This window comes from Chiloscyllium punctatum, chromosome 12, assembly GCF_047496795.1.
Source record: "Chiloscyllium punctatum isolate Juve2018m chromosome 12, sChiPun1.3, whole genome shotgun sequence".
Taxonomy (NCBI): Eukaryota; Metazoa; Chordata; class Chondrichthyes; order Orectolobiformes; family Hemiscylliidae; genus Chiloscyllium; species Chiloscyllium punctatum.
The window spans coordinates 5,295,851-5,315,926 of NC_092750.1; the positions used below are offsets into that span (position 1 = coordinate 5,295,851).

At 44.6% G+C, this 20,076-nt stretch overlaps 1 protein-coding gene across 1 annotated transcript in view; it reads right to left on the reverse strand.

Moving 5' to 3' along the window:
• rpn1 (ribophorin I) overlaps positions 1 to 9,573 on the reverse strand; it is a 30,952-nt gene extending 21,379 nt beyond the window's left edge. The window contains exon 1 of the mRNA XM_072581787.1: positions 9,238 to 9,573. Within this exon, the coding sequence (XP_072437888.1) occupies positions 9,238 to 9,474 (237 nt within the window). The 5' untranslated portion in view covers positions 9,475 to 9,573. The remainder of the gene's footprint in view (positions 1 to 9,237) is intronic.
• Positions 9,574 to 20,076: the final 10,503 nt, after the last annotated feature.

Below are 20,076 nucleotides of genomic sequence, written 5' to 3' on the forward strand. Positions count from 1 at the left end.
ACCAGATATATCTTTAATGATTAGATGAGGGATCATCAATGTGTATGACAGGAGACAGCTTCCCCACTCTTCTGTGAATTTTTATATCTGATGAGATATTGGTTTAATATATCCAAAATTTGGCATGTCTAACAATGGACTCTTCATGTGGATGCACTGGTTACAATGTCTCTTCTTCCTCAGACAGCTGAGGAAATTTGGCGTGACAGCGAATACCCTTGCCAACTTTTATAGAGGCTCCATTGAGAACATTCTGTCTGGATGTATCACCATCTGGTATGGCAAGTGTACCATTCAAGATCGGAGACGGTTACAGAGAGTGGGGAACTCGGCCCGGACAATCACAAAGGCCAACCTCCCATCTACAGAATCCATCTACCAGGCCCACTGTCGAGGAAAGGCTGCCAGCAATCTCAAAGATCCATCCCAACCTGACATTGCTTTTCTACAACCTCTACCATTGGAGAGAAGGTACAGAAGCCTGAACACATGCACCAGCTGGTTTCGAAACAGTTTCTGCCTGATTGTTGTTAGAATACTGAATGGACCCACAAACTCTTAGCATTTGCCTATTCCTGTGTTTTGGGTTTTGCTGCTGTTTACCTATTATTTACTTATCTATGCTATTTAACTAAGTGATCTGCCTGTATTGCTCCCAAGACAAAGCTTTTCACTGTGCCTCAGTACACATGACAATAAACCAATTCAATGAAGTACTCTTGGATATTAGTACTGTAATTATTGGGTTAGATTGCAGTCTTGAGTTAGACTTAAGAACAAAAACATCAGCTCTCAGGCAAGATTATCTAACCTGATTCAAGACTGGCAAATTGAAGCCTCAACATTGGTTTCACACTGTTATGCCTCGTTGGGTAACGTGCTGGAAATCAAATCCTGATACAAACAGAAGTTGAATATTTTGAAAAGTACACGGAATTCACAAATTTACCTGTCTTTCAGACCTAGGCTGACAGAAAGCAGACAGCAGGTTTCTGTACTTAACAAGAATTACTATTTATTATATAAAGACTGTTTACCTGAACTAATTATGAACCATCAGCATGTAACTCTATGAATTCAAACTCGTTAACTCCCCCTTAAACTCCCCTTCCAGATACAGTATTTAAAAAACACAGGTGTTATGGGCAGAGGGTAAAACTGGGAAGGCTGTTCAATGGTCCCTGTTCACAGGGCTTGCTGAGGTGATTCTTGTGCTGATCAGATCTTCCCTCTCTGTACTTCCATTTGTTTGCAGGATACACAGGAGTCTGGTTCACATTTAGAAAAAGTCTTTGAGTTATTAGTTAAAAGCAATAATTTACAGCAACTGAAGAGAAAAATAAAGAGAGACAGGTTTCCCTCCGGCTTAAAGTTGTAAACAGAAACAACTCCTAAGCCAATGGAGATGTGATGGTTTCTTCCCCTCTCTGTTCAACTTCCTGGGAACCAATCACATTGTTGCTAGCAGGCACAAAGCCTTTCTCATCAATAGCTGAACACTAATCCACAAAATAACCAGCTACTTGTTGCTGGCTGAATCTCAAGCTTGGCTCCAGCTTGCATGCAAACTACCTACAGGAGAATCTTGATTATCTGAAAGACATGAGCAGGGAGTATTTTGCTCGGAGAAATCGAACGTTCGGAAAATACAGTTTACATCGAGACTGAGAGATCTTGTTTAGATAATTGACGTTTGAATAAGAGGTTCCTCTGTACTACTATTTGTTCCAGCAGCGGTGTAAATTTACTTAACATCTGGACCCGCGGGGGTCCAGCATTTCAGTTTTCCTCAGAGGATCTGCACAAACAGCTTAAAACATTTTGATATTTTTCTTAAAGAAGGGTACAGGCCATGATCACATTGTACATTCAAACAATTACTAATCAATACACAACACTGCTTTATTTGACAGTTACTTGCTCCAATGATATTTCCTGCGAACCAACTTTATTTTCCATTGCTTAGGCCACTCTTACCTCATGAACTGAGCCACTGCACCTGCACCCGAAGGTCAGTCAGGATGACTAGTAATGTTGTACCTAGTCGAGTTATTTATATGCTTTAAAGGGTGCTTTATCTGCTAATTTGTATTGAAGCAGACTGTGGTGAGCCACTTAGGCAGCTCTAACAGAATTAGCAATTAGTAACTTAAAAACCATTTTATGCAGCTTTAGCAGAATTGTCAGTTTGCAGCCTAGAAACCATTTTGTTATATTAGTTGCATCGAGAAGCCATCTTGTTGCCACCTAGGATATTAAGAGCATCTGTTAAGTGGTCGTCCTAGATTCTCACATATAATGAAGGTCAGTTACTTGCCTTTCTCAAAGAAATCACTAGTGAGGCTAGGGATTTACTGATCTTTACGATAGCTATGGAGAGGGATAGGAGCGGACAGTACGGGAAAGTATTTAATTGGGGGAGGGAGAAATTACAATGCTATCAGGCAGGTACTATGGAGCATAAATTGGGAACAGATATTCTCAGGGAGGTGCACAACAGAAATGCGGAGATTGTTTAGGGAGCACTTGCTGCGAGTGCTGAATAAGTTGTGCCACAGAGGCAAGTAAGGAGCAGGAGGTTGCAGGAACCTTGGATGACAAGAGATGTGGAACATCTAGTCAAGAGGAAGAAGGAAGCAAGGATCAAACAGGGCTCGAGGGTTACAAGGTAGTCAGGGAGGAACTGAAGAATGGACTTAGAAGAGCTAAAAGGGGGCAGGAAAAATCCTTGGAGGGTGGATTAAAGAAAACCCCAAAGCATTCTACACTTATGAGAGGAACAAGAAAATATGGCAAGTGAAGGTAGGGCTGATCAGGTATAATGGAGGGAACCTGTGCCTGGAGTCACAGGTGGTAGGGGATGTCTTTAATGAATACTTTGCTTCAGTATTCACGAGGAGAGGGACCTTGTCATTTGCGAGGACAGTGGGAAACAGGCTGATAAGCTTGAACAGGTTGATGTTAAGGAAGAGGATGTGCTGGAAATTTTGAAAAACAAAGATTGGTAAGTCTCCTGGGCCAGACTGGAAACAGAGTCAAAATGTGTGGTGCTGGAAAAGCACAGCCTGTTAGGCAGCATCTAAGGAGCAGGAAAGTCAACTTTTCAAGCATAAGTTCTTCATCAGCTTTGTGGAGGATGCCCAAGGGGGTTGAGAGATAAATGGGAGGGGCATGAGGCTGGTAGGATGGTAGTTGGGAATGCGATAGATAGATGAAGGCGGTGGGTGATGGTGATAGGGGGAGCGGAGGGGAGGGAAAGAAGATGGACAGGTAGGACAATTCAAGAGGGAGGTGTCAAGTTGGAGGGTTGGATCTGGGATAAGGGGAAGGTAGGGGAGATGAGGAAACTGGTGAAATCAATATTGATTCCGTGTGGTTGGAGGAAGATGAGGCATTTTTCCTCTAGGCGTCAGGTGGCTAGAATCTGGCGGTGGAGGTGGCCCAGGACGTGCATGTCGTTGGTAGAGTGGAGGGGGAGTGAAGTGTTCAGCCACAGGGCAGTGGGGTTGTTTAGTGCATGTCCCAGAGATATTCTCTGAAATGTTCCACAAGTGGGTGTCCTATCTCCCCAGTGTAGAGGAGCAACGGACACAGTAGATGACGTGTGGAAGTGCAGGAAAATTTCTGTCAGATATGGAAGGATCCTTTGGGGCCTTGGATGGAGGTGAGGGGGAGGTGTGGGCAAGGGAAGGTGCTGGGAGGCGTGGACCTAACAAGGGAGTCGCGATGGGCATGGTCTCTGCAGAAAGCAGAAAGAGATGTGGAGGGAAATACCTCTGGTGGTGGTGTCTGTCTGTAGGTCACAGAAATGGCAGAGGATAATGCATTGTATCCAGAGGTTGGTGGGTTGGAAGGTGGGGACCAGGGAGGTTCTGTCCTTGTTGGGATTGGAGGGATGGGGTTCAAGGGCAGAGGTATGTGAAGTGGAGGAGACACACTGGAAGGTATTGTTGACCACATGAGGGGGGAAATTGTGGTCTTTGAAAGAGGCCATCTGGGATGCTTTATGGTAGAATTGGTACTCCTTGGAGGAGATGCAGCAGAGGTGGAGGACTTGGGAGTAAGGATGGGAGGAGATTTCCCAGACCGGATATGCCCAAGGTTACTATGGGAAGCGAGGGAAGAGATTGCTGCACCTTTGGCGATGATCTTTGCGTCGCCACTCTCCACTGGAGTCGTACCAGATGATTGGAGGGTGAAAAATGTTTTTCCCTTGTTAAAGAAAAGTATAGGGATAACCATGGGAATTACAGACCAGTCAGTTTTACGTTGGTGGTGGGCAAATTATTGGAGAGGATTCTGAGAGACAGGATTTATGATTATTTGGAAAAGCATAGTTTGATTAGAGATAGTTCGCATGGCTTTGAGAGGAGCCGGTCATGCCTCACAAGCCTTACTGAATTCTTTGAAGATGTGACAAAACACATTGAAGGTAGAACAGTGGATGTGGTCAACGTGGATTTTAGCAAGGCATTTGATAAGGTTCCCCATGGTAGACTCATTTAGAAAGTGAGGAGGCATGGGATATTGGGGAATTTGGCTGTCTGGATACAGAGTTGGATGGCACATGAAAGACAGAGGGTGGTAGTCAATGGAAAGTATTCAGCCTGGAGCTTGGCCACCAGTGGTGTTCCACAGGGGTCTATTCTGGGACATCTGCTCTTTGTGATTTTTTATAAATGACTTGGATGAGGAAGTGGAAGAGTGCGTTAGTCAGTTTGCCAATGTCACAAAGGTTGGTGGTGGAGTTATAGATAGTGTGGAGGGCTGTTGTAGATTGCAATGGTACATTGACAGAATGCAGAGCTGGGCTGATAAGTGGCAGTTGGAGTTCAACCTGGAAAAGTGAACTGATTCATTTTGGATAGTCAAATTTGAATACAGAATACAGGGCTAAAGGCAGGATTGTTGGTAGTGTGGAGGAACAGAGGGATTTTGGGGCCAACGTCCATAGATCCCTCAAAGTTGCCACACATGTTGATAGGGCTGTTAAGAAGGCATATGGTGTGTTGGTTTCATTAGTGGGGAGGGGGTTGAGTTTAAAAGCTGAGAGGTTATGCTGCAGCTCTGCAAAGACCTGGTTTGACCACACTTGGAACAGAGTTCAGTTCTGATCGCCTCATTATAGGAAGGATGTGGAAGCTTTAGAGGATGTTGCCTGGACTACAGGGCAGGTCTTATGAAGAAAGGTTGAGGGAGGCAGGGCTTTCCTTACTGGAGCAAAGAGGATAGGACTTGATAGAGGTGTACAAGATGATGAGTGGATGGCCAGAGACATTTTCCCCAGGGCTGAAATGGCTAACACGAGGGGGTATAATTTTAAGGTGATTGGAGAAAGGTTTAGGGGAGATGTCAGAAGTCTGTTCTTTACACAGAATGTGGTGGGTGCGTGGAATGCACTGGTGGTAGAGTCAGATACATTAGGGACATTTAAGCGACACTTGGATAAGCACAAGGATGATAGTTAAATAAAGGGTATGTAGAATTGTTTGATCTTAGGAGTAGTATAAAAGGACAGCACAACATCTAGAGCTGAAGGGCCTGTACTGAGCTGTACTGTTCTGTGTTTTCAATAATCCCTGTTATATTTAAAATACACTCCAAAAGTTATCTAACTATTTAGTTTCCTAGCACTGACCAAATTATTCTTATTATCCTTTATGTGGATGCCACCTTTTAATATGGAGGACAGCTGAGAGCAAGAGAGAGTCATGAGACATTCAATAAAGTACAATAATGTAAAGTTGGACACTATTTATGTGGCAAAAATGAGGACTGCAGATGCTGGAGATTAGAGTCGAGAGTGTGGTGTTGGTAAAGCACAGCAGGTCAGGCAGCATCTGAGAAGCAAGAAAATCAACGTTTTGGGCAAACGCCCTTCATCGGGAATTTTTTTTTAATTTTTATGTGGAGAACTAAACAGGAATTCCAGAGCTCAGAGCTTTGCAAGCTGAAGGTACATCCAGCAATGGTAGTGCAAGGAAGTTAGGGATGAAGGTTGCACAGAAATGATGGAATGCTTAATAGTTGTGAGACTGGAGAAATTTATACTGAGAGGGATAAGTGAGGCCATCGAGAAGAATTTTAAAGTTGAGGTACTGGACTAGAAGCCAGCAGAGGTTAGCAAGCACTGGCCAATGGGATTGGGTTTGAATCAGGATGACTGTGCTTGTCAACACCAATGGCAGGCTGATGAAGGGTTTATGCCTGAAACGTTGACTCTCCTGCTACTCAGATGCTGCTTGATCTGTTGTGCTTTTCCAGCACCACACTTTTTGACTGACTCTCCAGCATCTGCATTCCTACTTCCTCCTGTCAACACAGATTAAACAAACAGGAGAAAAAAAAATATTTGCAAAGTGAAGTCTACATGAAGTTGAAAAAAGACACTACCCTCAGTTTCCTTCACTGATGAGACTGCAGTGCTTTTGACATTATCACATACAGACCATACACTGCAGCTTTGGCAGGAATAAGTGGATTTAATAAACGTAATGGGGGAGAGTAACAGTGGAATAGTCAAGTCGACAGGTACTGTAACAGCATGCCAGCTACAGAAATAAATGAACGCTTCATCAGTACGAGCTACGGCAATAACAGGGCTGGAACAGGCTTGCAGAACCGTTATATAACAAAATGTGTAGACATTTCTCAATCTGAAAACAGATTCTAAACATCTTGTGACGTGACTGACCCGAATACTTTGGTGATCTCCATTAAAAGTTTTTATTTCAATTCCCATGAGTAAACATATTTCTGGAACAGCTAAGTCTCAGTGAATTACACTTAGACCTCTCATTCAGATTCTAGATCGAGGAATTATCCACTACTTGCATCCACTCAGGCTAACACTCAGTACAGAGGTGAGTACATTGCTTAGATGAGACATGAAGCAGAGGTCACATCTGATCTTTCAGGTAAACAGTCCCTTGGTTCTATTTCAGTTGCCTGGCCAATATCTATCTCTCAACAGTTAACACTACTAAAAGCAATATCACATGGATATTATCACATTTCTGTTTCTAAGGCTTGATGTGTCCAAATTGGCTGCTTGGTAGTGACTATACTTCAGAAATGCTTCATTGGCAGTGAAGCACTTTGAGACAGTGGAGTAAAAAGTGCTATTTGTATATAAGCACTTTTTTCTACTTGATATTTGTTGCAACAAGCTGTGCACAAATTCCTGATATAAACAGTGACAATACTACACTTAACTTGCTGCAAACATTTTGGCGCATTTCAATTGTGGCTGGTGCGATACAGGTGGAAATCTTCCTTTTAGTTTGTTTCACTTGGAGACAGGCATTATGAACAAAACTACCTGTCAAAACTCTAGGTGAGTTAGCAGACATTACAAACAAAAAAGTGCTGAAAATCTTTTGTAGTTTTGATAGAAGTGAATCAGAAGTTGTGTTTTGAAAATACTTTCTAAAGTCTAGAACTAAAAATGTTCCCCATGGGAGACTGATTAGCAAGGTTAGATCTCACGGAATACAGGGAGAATTAGCCATTTGGATACAGAACTGGCTCAAAGGTAGAAGACAGAGGGTGGTGGTGGAGGGTTGTTTTTCAGACTGGATGCCTGTGACCAGTGGAGTGCCACAAGGATCGATGCTGGGTCCTCTACTTTTTGTCATTTACATAAATGATTTGGATGCGAGCATAAGAGTAAGTTTGCAGGTGACACCAAAATTGGAGGTGTAGTGGACAGCGAACAGGGTTACCTCAGATTACAACTGGATCTTAACCAGATGAGCCAATGGGCTGAGAAATGGCAGATGGAGTTTAATTCAGATAAATGCAAGGTGCTGCATTTTGGGTAAGCAAATCTTAGCAGGACTTATACACTTAATGGTAAGGTCCTAGGTAGTGTTGCTGAACAAAGAGACCATGGAGTGCAGGTTCATAGCTCTTTGAAAATGAAGTCGCAGATAGATAGGATAGTGAAGGAGGCGTTTGGTATACTTTCCTTTATTGATCAGAATATTGAGTACAGGAGTTGTGAGGTCATGTTGCGGCTGTACAGGACATTGGTTAGGCCACTGTTTGAATATTGCATGCAGTTCTGGTCTCCTTCCTATCGGAAAGATGTTGTGAAACTTGAAAGGGTTCAGAAAAGATATACAAGGATGTTGGAGGATTTGAGCTATAGGCTGTTTTCCCTGGAGCGTCAGAGGCTGAGGGGTGACCTCAGAGATTTACAAAATTGAGGGGCATGGATAAGGTAAACAGGCAAAGTCTTTTCCATGGGGTCAGGGAGTCCAGAACTAGAGGGCATAGGTTTAGGGTGAGAGGAGAAAGATATAAAAGAGACCAGAGGGGCAACTTTTTCATGCAGAGGGTGCTAAGTGTATGGAATGAGGTACCAGAGGAAGTGGTGGAGGCTGGTACAATTGCAACATTTAAGAGGCATTTGGATGGGTATATGAATAGGAAGGATTTGGAGGGATATGGCAGGTGGGGATATCTAGTTGGCCCGAAGGGTCTGTTTCCATGCTGTACATTTCTATGACTCTATGAACTAGGGCAAACAAATTTAAGATCCAACAATTTAGGGAGTGTTTGAGAACAATGTGAGAGAAAATGAAAGACCAACAATATTAATTTAAATGCTTGTTCAATACAGGCCCAGTTGTACAACACTGTGATATTTTGCTATAAATTGTGTCTGATGATCCTGCTCCATCTGACAAAGGAGTAGCACTCCAAAAGTTAGTACTTCAAAATAAACTTGTCGGACTATAACCTGATGTTATGTGATTTTTAACTAAATATTTGAATATAAGGTTTGACATTTTGATATTAAATTGTTTTCTTAAACTGCAATTGCAATTAAAATATGTATTTCTGTACATTTAGTTGACAATTGCAGTAGGGTTAAAATATATTTAACTCTGCAGCATGTGGGGCATCTGACCCTGAAGTACTTGAGTTTTATGCATACGTGTCAAACTCCTGGAATTACACCAACACGGAAGCAAAGCTCAGTATCATTCATTCACCAAACCCCAGGTCAGCTACACAAAAAAAACTTTCAAAGACACATTAGCCTTCTCTTTTTGCAAAACGCAAACCGTGTAGCCCAATGCAACATATTTATTCCTTTGAGCATTTACCGTTCATTTGTAAAGGTTTCGTATTTACGAAGAGGACCAGGTATTTTTTTAAGCAAAATATATAAAAATGCAATTAAAGTAACTGAACTTGAACGGAAAAATTAAACAAAAAAAAGCTTACGGTGACTCCTATATAGGCCAAGTGGTTCTCCAGGCCCGGCTCCACCGCCAGGATGAAGGATGAAGCCGGGGAGGGCCCGCTGTTGGACAGCGTCACATCGGCAGTAATTTTTGCCAAGTGACTCGCTAAATCTATCGAGCGCCTGACATCCTCGTTCACCAGAGAGCTGCCATACACGGGCAGCAAGGGAGAGCAGAGCCCGCAGAAGAGGATGATGTGGGAGAAAAGAACCTTCATCCTCACATAAAGAACGGATGGAGATAGATTTTGATCAGCTCCGCCCGGCCACCGATTCCCTCGCTCTCTCCTCCCCCATCCCACAACAAGATGGCGGCGTCCGTCTTCAAGGACCCTCCCACCCTTAGCAACGGATAGCGGCCAACTCACTGCCTGTCAGAAACTAAAACAGAAGTTGCTGGAAAATCTCAGCAGTTCTGGCAGCATCTGTGGAGAGAAATCAAAGTTAACGTTTCGGCTCGAGTGATCCTTCCTCAGAACTGCCTGCCTCACTTCCTGTCAGAATTATTTGGGTTTAGATTTGAAAGGCCACTGGGTTTTGGTGGGGTGGGGAAGTAAAATACAATGATCACCACAAAAGTCACCATGAAACTTCATTAAGCAAAAATAAGAAAAACTGTAAATTGAACATTTAAATGAATAATTAATAGAATAAGATCATTACAAAATGCCAAGCTGCAAAGCTTAACAATAAAGCCAGCTTTCTTTTTGGTTAGGAATAGTCAGAAAGAGATAGAATCAGTCCCCATTCATGAACACCAGGGAAGAGAACAGCAACTGGGTGAAGCTAAGGGGTTTATCATAGCTGTGACAGAAACATGACTCCGGGAATGGCAGGACTGGCAGCTTAATGTTCCAAGATTTGGATGCCAAAGGAAGGCTAAAAAGGGGGTCAAGAAAGGAGGGGATTGGCATTTTTGTTTAGGGATAACATTATGCTGTACTTAGGGAAGATATTCTGGGAGGATGTCCAGTGAAGGTATTTGAATGGAACTGAGAAATAAGAAAGGGATGATCGCTTTATTGGGTTTACAAAGTTAAAAATCACACAACACCAGGTTATAGTCCAACAGGTTTAATTGGAGGCACATTAGCTTTCAGAGCGACGCTCCTTCATCAGATGGTAGTGGAGAGCTCAATCCTAACACAGAATTTATAGCAAAAATTTATAGTGTGATGTAACTGAAATTATACATTGAAAAATTGATTGTCTGTTAAGCCTTTCATCTGTTAGAATACCATGACAGTTTCACTTCTTTCATGTGTAAATCACAAAACCTTTTTTTAAAAAAGTTGCATGCTCAGCTTAGCTATTAACAATGGTGATAGCTAGACTTAGTCTAACAGGTTTAATTGGAAGCACTAGCTTCGGAGCGCTACTACTTCATCAGGTGGTTTATTGGGCTTGTACTACAAACCCCACAATAGTCAGCAGGAAATTAAGCAGCAAATTTGTAAGGAGATCTCAGATGTCTGTAAAAATAATGGGGTTGCAATGATGGGGGATTTTAACTTTCCAAACACAGACTGGGACTGCCAGTTAAGTATCTGGATGTTGAGGAATTTGTTAGGTGTGTACAGCACGGCACGGTGGCACAGTGGTTAGCACTGCTGCCTCACAGCGCCAGAGACCTGGGTTCAATTTCCGCCTCAGGCAACTGACTGTGTGGAGTTTGCACATTCTCCCCGTGTCTGCGTGGGTTTCCTCTGGGTGCTCCGGTTTCCTCCCACAGTCCAAAGATGTGCAGGTCAGGTGAATTGGCCATGCTAAATTGCCCGTAGTGTTAGGTAAGGGGTAGATGTAGATGTAGGGGTATGGGTGGGTTGCGCTTCGGCGGGGCGGTGTGGACTTGTTGGGCCGAAGGGCCTGTTTCCACACTGTAAGTAATCTAATCTAAAAAAGAAAATTTTCTTAATCAGTAGGTGGATGTATCTACTAGAGAAGGAGCAAAACCTGACCTCTTGGGAAATAAAGCAGGGCAAGTGGTTAAGGTGTGAGTGGGGAAGCACTCTGGGACCAGTCCAGTGATCATAATTCTATCAGTTTTAAAATAGTTATGGAAAAGGATAGACCTGGTCTAAAATTTAAAGTTCTAAATTAGAGTAAGGCCAATTTTGACGGCAATAGGCAAGAACTTTCAAAAGTTGATTGGGGGAGTCCATTTGCAGGAAATGGATGGTTGGAAAGTGGGAGACCTTTAAAAATGAATAATGAGAATTCAGAGTGAGTATGTTCGTGTTAGTGTGAAGGGCATGGTAGGGAATGCTGGATGCCTGGAGAAATTGAGGCACTGGTCAAGAGAAAAAAGGAAGCATTTGTCAGGTACAGACAGTAGGGATTGACTGAATCCCAAGAGAAGAATAAGACCAGTAGGAGTATACTCAAAAGGAAAAGCAGGAGGGTAAAAAGGGGGCATGAGATAGCTTTGGCAAATAGAGTTGAGGAGAATCTGAAGAGATTCTACAAATGCATTAAAGACAAAAGAGTAACTGGGGGAGAATAGCACCCCTTAAAGATCAACAATGCTATCTATGTATGGAACTGCAGGAGATGGATGAGATACTAAATAAGTATTTTGTGTCAGTTTTTGCTGTGAAGAAGGATATGGAAGCTAGAGAACTTGGAGAAATCAATAGTAATATCTTGAAAAGCGTACACATTACCGAGGAGGAGCTGCTGGATGGCTTAAAATGCATAAAAGTGGATAAATAATGAGGACTAATCAGGTGTATCCAGAATTTTGTGGGAAGCCGGGAAGTGATTGTTGGGCCCCTGCTGAAATAATTGTACCACTGATAGCTATGGGTGAAGTCCCGGGAGACTGGAGGGTGGCTAATGTGGTGCCATTATTTAAGAAAGATGATAAGGAAAAGCGGAAAACTGATGTCTGCAACATCGTTGATGGGTAAGTTGTTGGAGGGGATTCTGAGAGACAAGATTTACATGTATTTGGAAAGGCAAGGACTAATTAGGAATTACTAACATGGCTTTGTGTGTGGGAAATCATGTCTCACTGAGTTTTTTGAAGAAGTGATAAAAGAAGATTGATGAATACAAAGTGGTGGATGTGATCTGTATGGACCTCAGCAAGGTGTTCTTCAAGTTCCACATGTTAGCAGGGTTAGATCACATGGAATCCAGGGAGAGCTAGCCATTTGGATACAAAATTGGTTGAAGGTAGGAGACAGAGGATGGTGGTTGAGGATTGCTTTTCGGACCAGAGGCCTGTGATCAGTGATGTGCCGCAAGGATCAGTACTGAGTCCATTACTTTTGCCATTTATATAAATGATTTGGACGTGAATATAGGAGGTATTGTTAGTAAGTTTCCAGATGACAAAAATATTGATAGCGTAGTGGACAGTGAAGAAGGTTATCTCAGTGTGCAACAAGACTTTGATCAGATGGACCAATGGACCAAGGAGTGGCAGATGGACTTTAATTTAAATAAATATGGGTTGTTGCATTTTGATAAGGCAAATCAGGGTAGGATGTATATACTTAATGGTAGGGTCTTGTGGAGTGTTGTTGAACAAAGAGATCTTAGGGTACAAGTTCATAGTTCCTTGAAGGTGGAGTTGCTGGTAGACAAGATAGTAAAGAAGGCATTTGGTGTGCTTGCCTTTGAATATAGGAGGTGGGATGTCATGTTGCAGCTGTACAGGACATTGGTTCGACACTGAAATGCTACGTTCAGTTCTGGTCTCCCTGCAATAGGGAAGATGTTGTGAAACTTGACAGGGTTCAGAAAAGACTTGCAAGGATGTCGCTGGGGTTGGAGGGTTTGAGCTATAGGGAGAGGCTGGTAAGGGTGGATAGAGACAAGATTTTTCCTAGGGTGAAGGATTCAATAACAAGACGTCACGGTTTCAAGGTGAGAAGTGGAATGGTTAAAGGGGATACACGTGGCAAGTACTTCACATTACTTTTGCCATTTATATAAATGAGGGTGGTGGGCGTCTGGAACGTGTTGCCAGCAGAGGTGATAGAGGCAGGCATGGTAGATTCATTTAAAATGCAACTGGACAGATGCATGAGCAGGTGGGGAGCAGAGGGATACAGATGCATAGGAATTGGGCGACAGGTTTAGACAGATTTGGATCAGCTCAGGCTTGGAGGGCCGAAGAGCCTGTCCCTGGGCTGTAAGTTTTCTTTTTTCTAGGTTGGGGCCATTTTCCCTGGAGTGTTGGAGGCTGGGGGTGATCTTTTATGAGGGGAATGGATAGGGTAAATAGAGAAGGTCTTTTCACCAGGATAGGGGAGTCCAAAACTAAAGGGCATAGGTTTAAGGTGAGGGGAAAGATTTAAAAGACATCTGAGGGGTAAGCTTTCACACAAGAGGGTGGTGCACATACGGAATGAGCTGCCAGAGGAGGAGGTGGTGGAGGCTGGTACAATTACAGCATTTAAAAGGCATCTGGATGGGTATATCAAGAGTAAGAGTTTAGAGGTTTATGAGTCAAATGCTGGCAAATGGAACTAGATGAATTTAGGATATCTGGCTGGCATGGATGAGTTGGACTGATGGATTTGTTTCCGGGCTGTACGTGTCTGTGACTCTATGTCTCTGGTGGGGCACACTCCAAGCTAGCCTTTGGAATTTACATAAAAGTGGGAGTTGGAAGTGAATTTACTCCCAACATGGGGTTTTCTCCTCTCACAGCCTGTTTTCCATCTCTCCCCTTCCCCTTTTGATCTATCACACTCTTAACTCTTTACCTCTTTCTCTCCCTTTCTCAATCCTTCCCCATTCACTATATCTCTGTCTCTTCTTTCTCACTCTTTTTGTCTTATTTTGCCCCTTTGCCCCTTTGGGGCTTTGCTCCTAAAAACATTTTATCAGCACAATTGATAAACCTCATAGAGGTTTATAAAATCATGAGGAGCATTCCCTATGATAGGGGAGTTCAAGACTAGGGGGCATATTTTTCAGGTGAGAGGAGAAAGATTTAGAAAGGACATGAGGGGCAACATTTTTATACAGAAAGTGGTTAGCATGTGGAATGAACTGCCAGAGGAACTGGTGGATACAGGTCTGGGTAGAACATTTAAAAGACATTTGGATAAGTACACAGATAGGAAAGGTTTGGAGGGATATGGCAAGTGGAACTAATTGAGTTTGGGAACATAGTCAATATGGACTAGTTAGACAGAAGAGTCTGTTTCCACGCTATATGAGGAGAAAGTGAGGACTGCAAATGCTGGAGACCAGAGTTGAAAAATGTGGTGCTGGAAAAGCGCAGCAGGCCAGGCAGCACCCGAGGAGCAGGACAATCGACATTTCGGGCATAAGCCCTTCTTCAGGAATGAGGCTGGTGTGCCAAGCGGGCTGAGATAAAAGGTAGGGGGGGGTGGGAATTTGGGGAATACGATAGGTGGAAGGAGGTGAGGGTGAAGGTGATAGGCCGGAGAGGGGGTGGGGGCGGAGAGGTCGGGAAGAAGACTGCAGGTCAAGAGGGTGGTGCTGAATCCGGGCGTTGGGACTGAGATAAGGTGGGGGAGGGAAAATGAGGAAGCTGGAGAAATCTACATTCATCCTGTGTGGTTGGAGGGTTCCTAGGCGGAAGATAAGGCGCTCTTCCTCCAGACGTCGTGTGGCCAGGGTCTGGCGATGGAGGAGGCCAAGGACATGCATGTCCTTGGCGGAGTGGGAGGGAGAGTTAAAGTATTCAACCACGGGCGGTTGGGTTGGTTGGTGCGGGTATCCCAGAGATGTTCCCTGAAACGTTCCGCAAGTAGGCGGCCAATGTAGAGGAGACCACATCGGGTGCAGCGGATACAGTAAATGATGTGTGTGATGGTGCAGGTGAATTTAGAACATAGAACATAGAACAATACAGCACAGAACAGGCCCTTCGGCCCACGATGTTGTGCCGAACTTCTAACCTAGATTAAGCACCCATCCATGTACCTATCCAAATGCCGCTTAAAGGTCGCCAATGATTCTGACTCTACCACTCCCACGGGCAGCGCATTCCATGCCCCCACCACTCTCTGGGTAAAGAACCCACCCCTGACATCTCCCCTATACCTTCCACCCTTCACCTTAAATTTATGTCCCCTTGTAACACTCTGTTGTACCCGGGGAAAAAGTTTCTGACTGTCTACTCTATCTATTCCTCTGATCATCTTATAAACCTCTATCAAGTCACCCCTCATCCTTCGCCGTTCCAACGAGAAAAGGCCGAGAACTCTCAACCTATGCTCGTACGACCTACTCTCCATTCCAGGCAACATCCTGGTAAATCTTCTCTGCACCCTCTCCAAAGCTTCCACATCTTTCCTAAAGTGAGGCGACCAGAACTGCACACAGTACTCCAACTGTGGCCTAACCAAAGTCCTGTACAGCTGCAACGGATATGGAAGGATCCATTGGGGCCTTGGAGGGAGGTGAGGGGGGAGGTGTGGGCGCAAGTTTTGCACTTCTTGCCGTTGCAGGGGAAGGTGCCAGGAGTGGAGGTGGGGTTGGTGGGGGGTGTGGACAGGATGAGGGAGTGGTATCTCCGGAATGCTGATAGGGGTAGGGAGGGAAATATATCCCTGGTGGTGGGGTCTGTTTGGAGGTGGCAGAAATGACGGAGGATGATACGATGTATCTGGAGGTTGGTGGGGTGGAAGGTGAGGACCAGTGGGGTTCTGTCCTGGTGGCGAGTCGGTCGGTTTGTAGTAAATGTTTGTGTTGAGTCGGTCGCCCAAGATAGAAATGGAGAGGTCTAGGAAGGGGAGGGAGGAGTCTGAGATGGTCCAGCTAAATTTGAGGTCAGGGTGGAAGGTGTTAGTAAAGTGGATGAACTGTTCAACCCCCTCGTGGGAGCACGAGGTAGCGCCCATATAATCATCGATGTAGCGGAGGAAAAGGTGGGGGTTAGTGCTGTGTAGCTGCAGAAGATGGACTGTTCCACATATCCGACGAAGAGGCAGGCAGGTGCCCATGACTACTCCTTTGATTTGGAGGAAGTGGGAGGATTGGAAGGAGAAGTTGTTAAGTGTTCAGTCAGTCGAAGGAGGGTGTCAGTGGAAGGGTACTGGTTGGGTCGGCGGGAGCGGAAGAAGCGGAGGGCTTTGAGGCCTTCGTGATGGCGGATGGAAGTGTATAGGGATTGGTGCTACCTCATGCTCCCACGAGGAGGTTGATCAGTTCATCCACTTTACTAACACCTTCCACCCTGACCTCAAATTTACCTGGACCGTCTCAGACTCCTCCCTCCCCTTCCTAGACCTCTCCATTTCTATCTCGGGTGACCGATTCAACACAGCTACCTAGATTACACCTCGTCCCACCCTGCCCCCTGTAAAAACGCCATCCCATATTCCCAATTCCTTTGCTTCCGCCGCATTTGCTCCCAGGAGGACCAATTCCACTACCGAACAGCCCAAATGGCCTCCTTCTTCAAAGACCGCAATTTCCCCTTCGACGTGGTCGACAATGCTCTCCACCGCATCTCCTCCACTTCCCGCACCTCCGCCTTTGAACCCCGCCCCTCCAATCGCCACCAGGACAGAACCCCACTGGTCCTCACCTTCCACCCCACCAACCTCCGGTACATCATCATTTCTGTCACCTCCAAACAGACCACACCACCGGGATATATTTCCCTCCCTTCCCCTATCAGCGTTCCAGAGAGACTACTCCCTCCGCGACTCCCTCATCAGGTCCACACCCCCCAATAACTCAACCTCCACTCCCGGCACCTTCCCCTGCAACCACAAGAAGTGCAAAACTTGCGCCCACACCTCCCCCCTCTCCTCCCTCCAAGGCCCCAATGGATCCTTCCATATCCACCACAAATTCACCTGCACCTCCACACACATCATTTATTGCATCTGCTGCACCCGATGTGGCTTCCTCTATATTGGGGAGACAGGCCGCCTACTTGCGGAACGTTTCAGAGAACACCTCTGGGATACCCAGACCAACCAACCCAACCACCCCGTGGCTGAACACTTTAACTCCCCCTCCCACTCCACCAAGGACATGCAGGTCCTTGGCCTCCTCCATCGCCAGACCCTGGCCACACGACGTCTGGAGGAAGAGCGCCTCATCTTCCGCCTAGGAACCCTCCAACCACACAGGATGAATGTAGATTTCTTCAGCTTCCTCATTTCCCCTCCCCTCACCTTATCTCAGTCCCAACGCCCGGATTCAGCACTGCCCTCTTGACCTGCAATCTTCTTCCCGACCTCTCCGCCTCCACCACCTCTCTGGCCTATCACCCTCACCCTCACCTCCTTCCACCTATCGCATTCCCAGGGTCCCTCCCCCAAATTCCCCCCCCCCACCCTTTACCTTTTATCTCAGCCCGCTCGGCACACCAGCCTCATTCCTGAAGAAGGGCTTATGCCCGAAACGTCGATTCTCCTGCTCCTCAGATGCTGCCTGGCCTGCTGCGCTTTTCCAGCACCACACTTTTCAACTTCCACGCTATATGACTCTGATTATTACAAAGGAAAGGTTCGTGTTGAAAAGAAGCAAAGGAAGCCAATCTTTTTTTCCAGAGGAACTTAAATGTAATTTGGAACAGATAATGAACTGAGAAACAATTAGTGGGAGTGGCTTGGCTATCATTTCCCCAACACGGTTGGGACCTCTGCTGTTCGACTCTCATTGCCTTCTCTGCCATTTTTAAAAAATCATGCATAGGATGTGAACTAGTCTAGCATTTGTTGCCTATCCCTCATTGTCCTTGGGAAGGTGGGGATAAGCTGCCTTCTTAAACCCTATGGACTGTATGTAGACCCACAATGCCCTTAGGGAGGGAATGCCAGGATCTTTATTTCCTTCACTTCCTCCCCAAGCAAGAGTCTAAATTCTCAGAGCCGATCTGCAGACTCACTGCCATGGCTCCAGGCCCAAGGCTGCTCCCAGAGAGAAAAAGCTTCCGATTGGAGGAGCAATTCCTTATAAAATCTTCCACTCATGCTTATCTGTGTTTGAAGCTCTGGCTTCAAATCAACATTAATACAATAAAATGAAAATTTCAGAAGACAATAAACTTTCACTTTTTGCATGATTCTTTCCTGGTCTATGACACTTCTCCTGGAATTATTATTTATAAGAACCCTATGAGAGAGCTGTAAATACATTTACCAGCAAATCTGAAGTCAGATTGTATGAAATCCTCTGGGGGCTGTTATGTGGATTGCAGGCTGCAGGTTGGACACCCGTGGATTAAATAAACTCATAACAATTACATTATTTATGTGATATGAGTCAATTGTTGGTGTGTAATCTTAAAGCATCACTTTATCATTTCAAATGAGAAATAATATTTGGGCACCCTACCTTTCCAGATTGGTTGCCAACTCTGGCTGGACATATTCCAGGATGTTTTCTCACAACTATGTTTTCTGCCTATTCCCATTCTCTTCAATTGTTCACAAAGTCTATCCTCACCATATCCTCTGTCCCACTAGGTTGGATGATTCTTGACTGTCAGTCATACATATATACCCATATGCATGTCTAATATGGAAGGGGTTGGTTAGCTCAGTTGGCTAGTTTGCAATTCAGAGTGATGCCAATCTAGCTGCACTGGCTGAGCTTACCAAGACTGACTCCCTATCTCAACCTCTCCCATTGCCTGAGGTGTGGTGACCCCCAAGTTGAAACTCTCTAATGAGAAAGCAACACTATGTTCCAGTATGGTGACTTTTATTCAAGAGCGTGGTGCTGGAAAAGCACAGCTGACCAAGCAGCATCCAAGGAGCAGGAGAGTCAATGTTTTGGGCAAAAACCCTTCATCAGGAATGATGAAGAGCTAATGCCCGAAATGTTGATTGCCCTGCTCCTTGGATGCTGCTTGGTCAGCTGTGCTTTTCCAGCATCATACTCTCAACTCTGCTCTCCACATCTGAGGTCCTCACTTTCTCCTATGGAGACTTTACCTACTTACTTTACAGCACTGAAATGTGGCCATTTGATCCATACCAGTGTTTATGGTTCACAAGAGCTTTTTCCCACCAAACTCTAACACAGCCTCTCCATATATCTTTCTTCATCATACATTTATCTGACTTCCAACATATCAACCTTGATATATAAAGTGCCTGAAGCAATAAAACTTCTCATCACAGATAAGATGTTAGGACTGAAAAATCTTTTTCAAATGAGTAGCTGGTATCAGAAAGGCAAAATGGTGCATAAAGCATTTTCCAGAACTTAAGAACCTGGCAACTAATGGTACAGCCACTAGTAGTAGAATTGTTAAAATCAGGGAGTGCATGATGCCAGAATTAGAAGGAAGTATAGATATCCCAGAGATTAGGAAGGAGAGAAAACGATAATGGAGATAGATTGATTGAGAACTTGGATGGACCTGAAAGCAAGGATGATAACTTCAAAATGAAGATATTACATAATTGGAACTAATATGGATCAGCAAGTAAAAGGGTGATAGGGGATTAGGACTCACTGAGAGGTGGGACACAGGCAGGAGTGTTTTGGATGACACCAAACTTGCAGCGCATAGAACATACAAGGCCAGCCAAGAATACATTGGGGTAATCATGTCTAGATTTTAATGGAGGCATGTATGATATTTAAACAGCAGAGAGCTGTGACAGGGGCAGAAACCAGGCAAAGCGATAGAAGTGGAAATAGGCAGTTTTAGTAGTGATGCAAATATAAGGTAATGAGGTTTGAGAGCAGGAAGAGATCTGAAAAATGTGTTCCTGGAAAAGTGCAGCAGGTAAGGCAGCATCCAAGGAGCAGGAGAATCAACGTTTCGGGCATAAGCCCTTCTTCAGGAATTGCAGAAGAATCGACGTTTCGGGCATAAGCCCTTCTTCAGGATTATGCCTGAAACGTTGATTCTCCTGCTC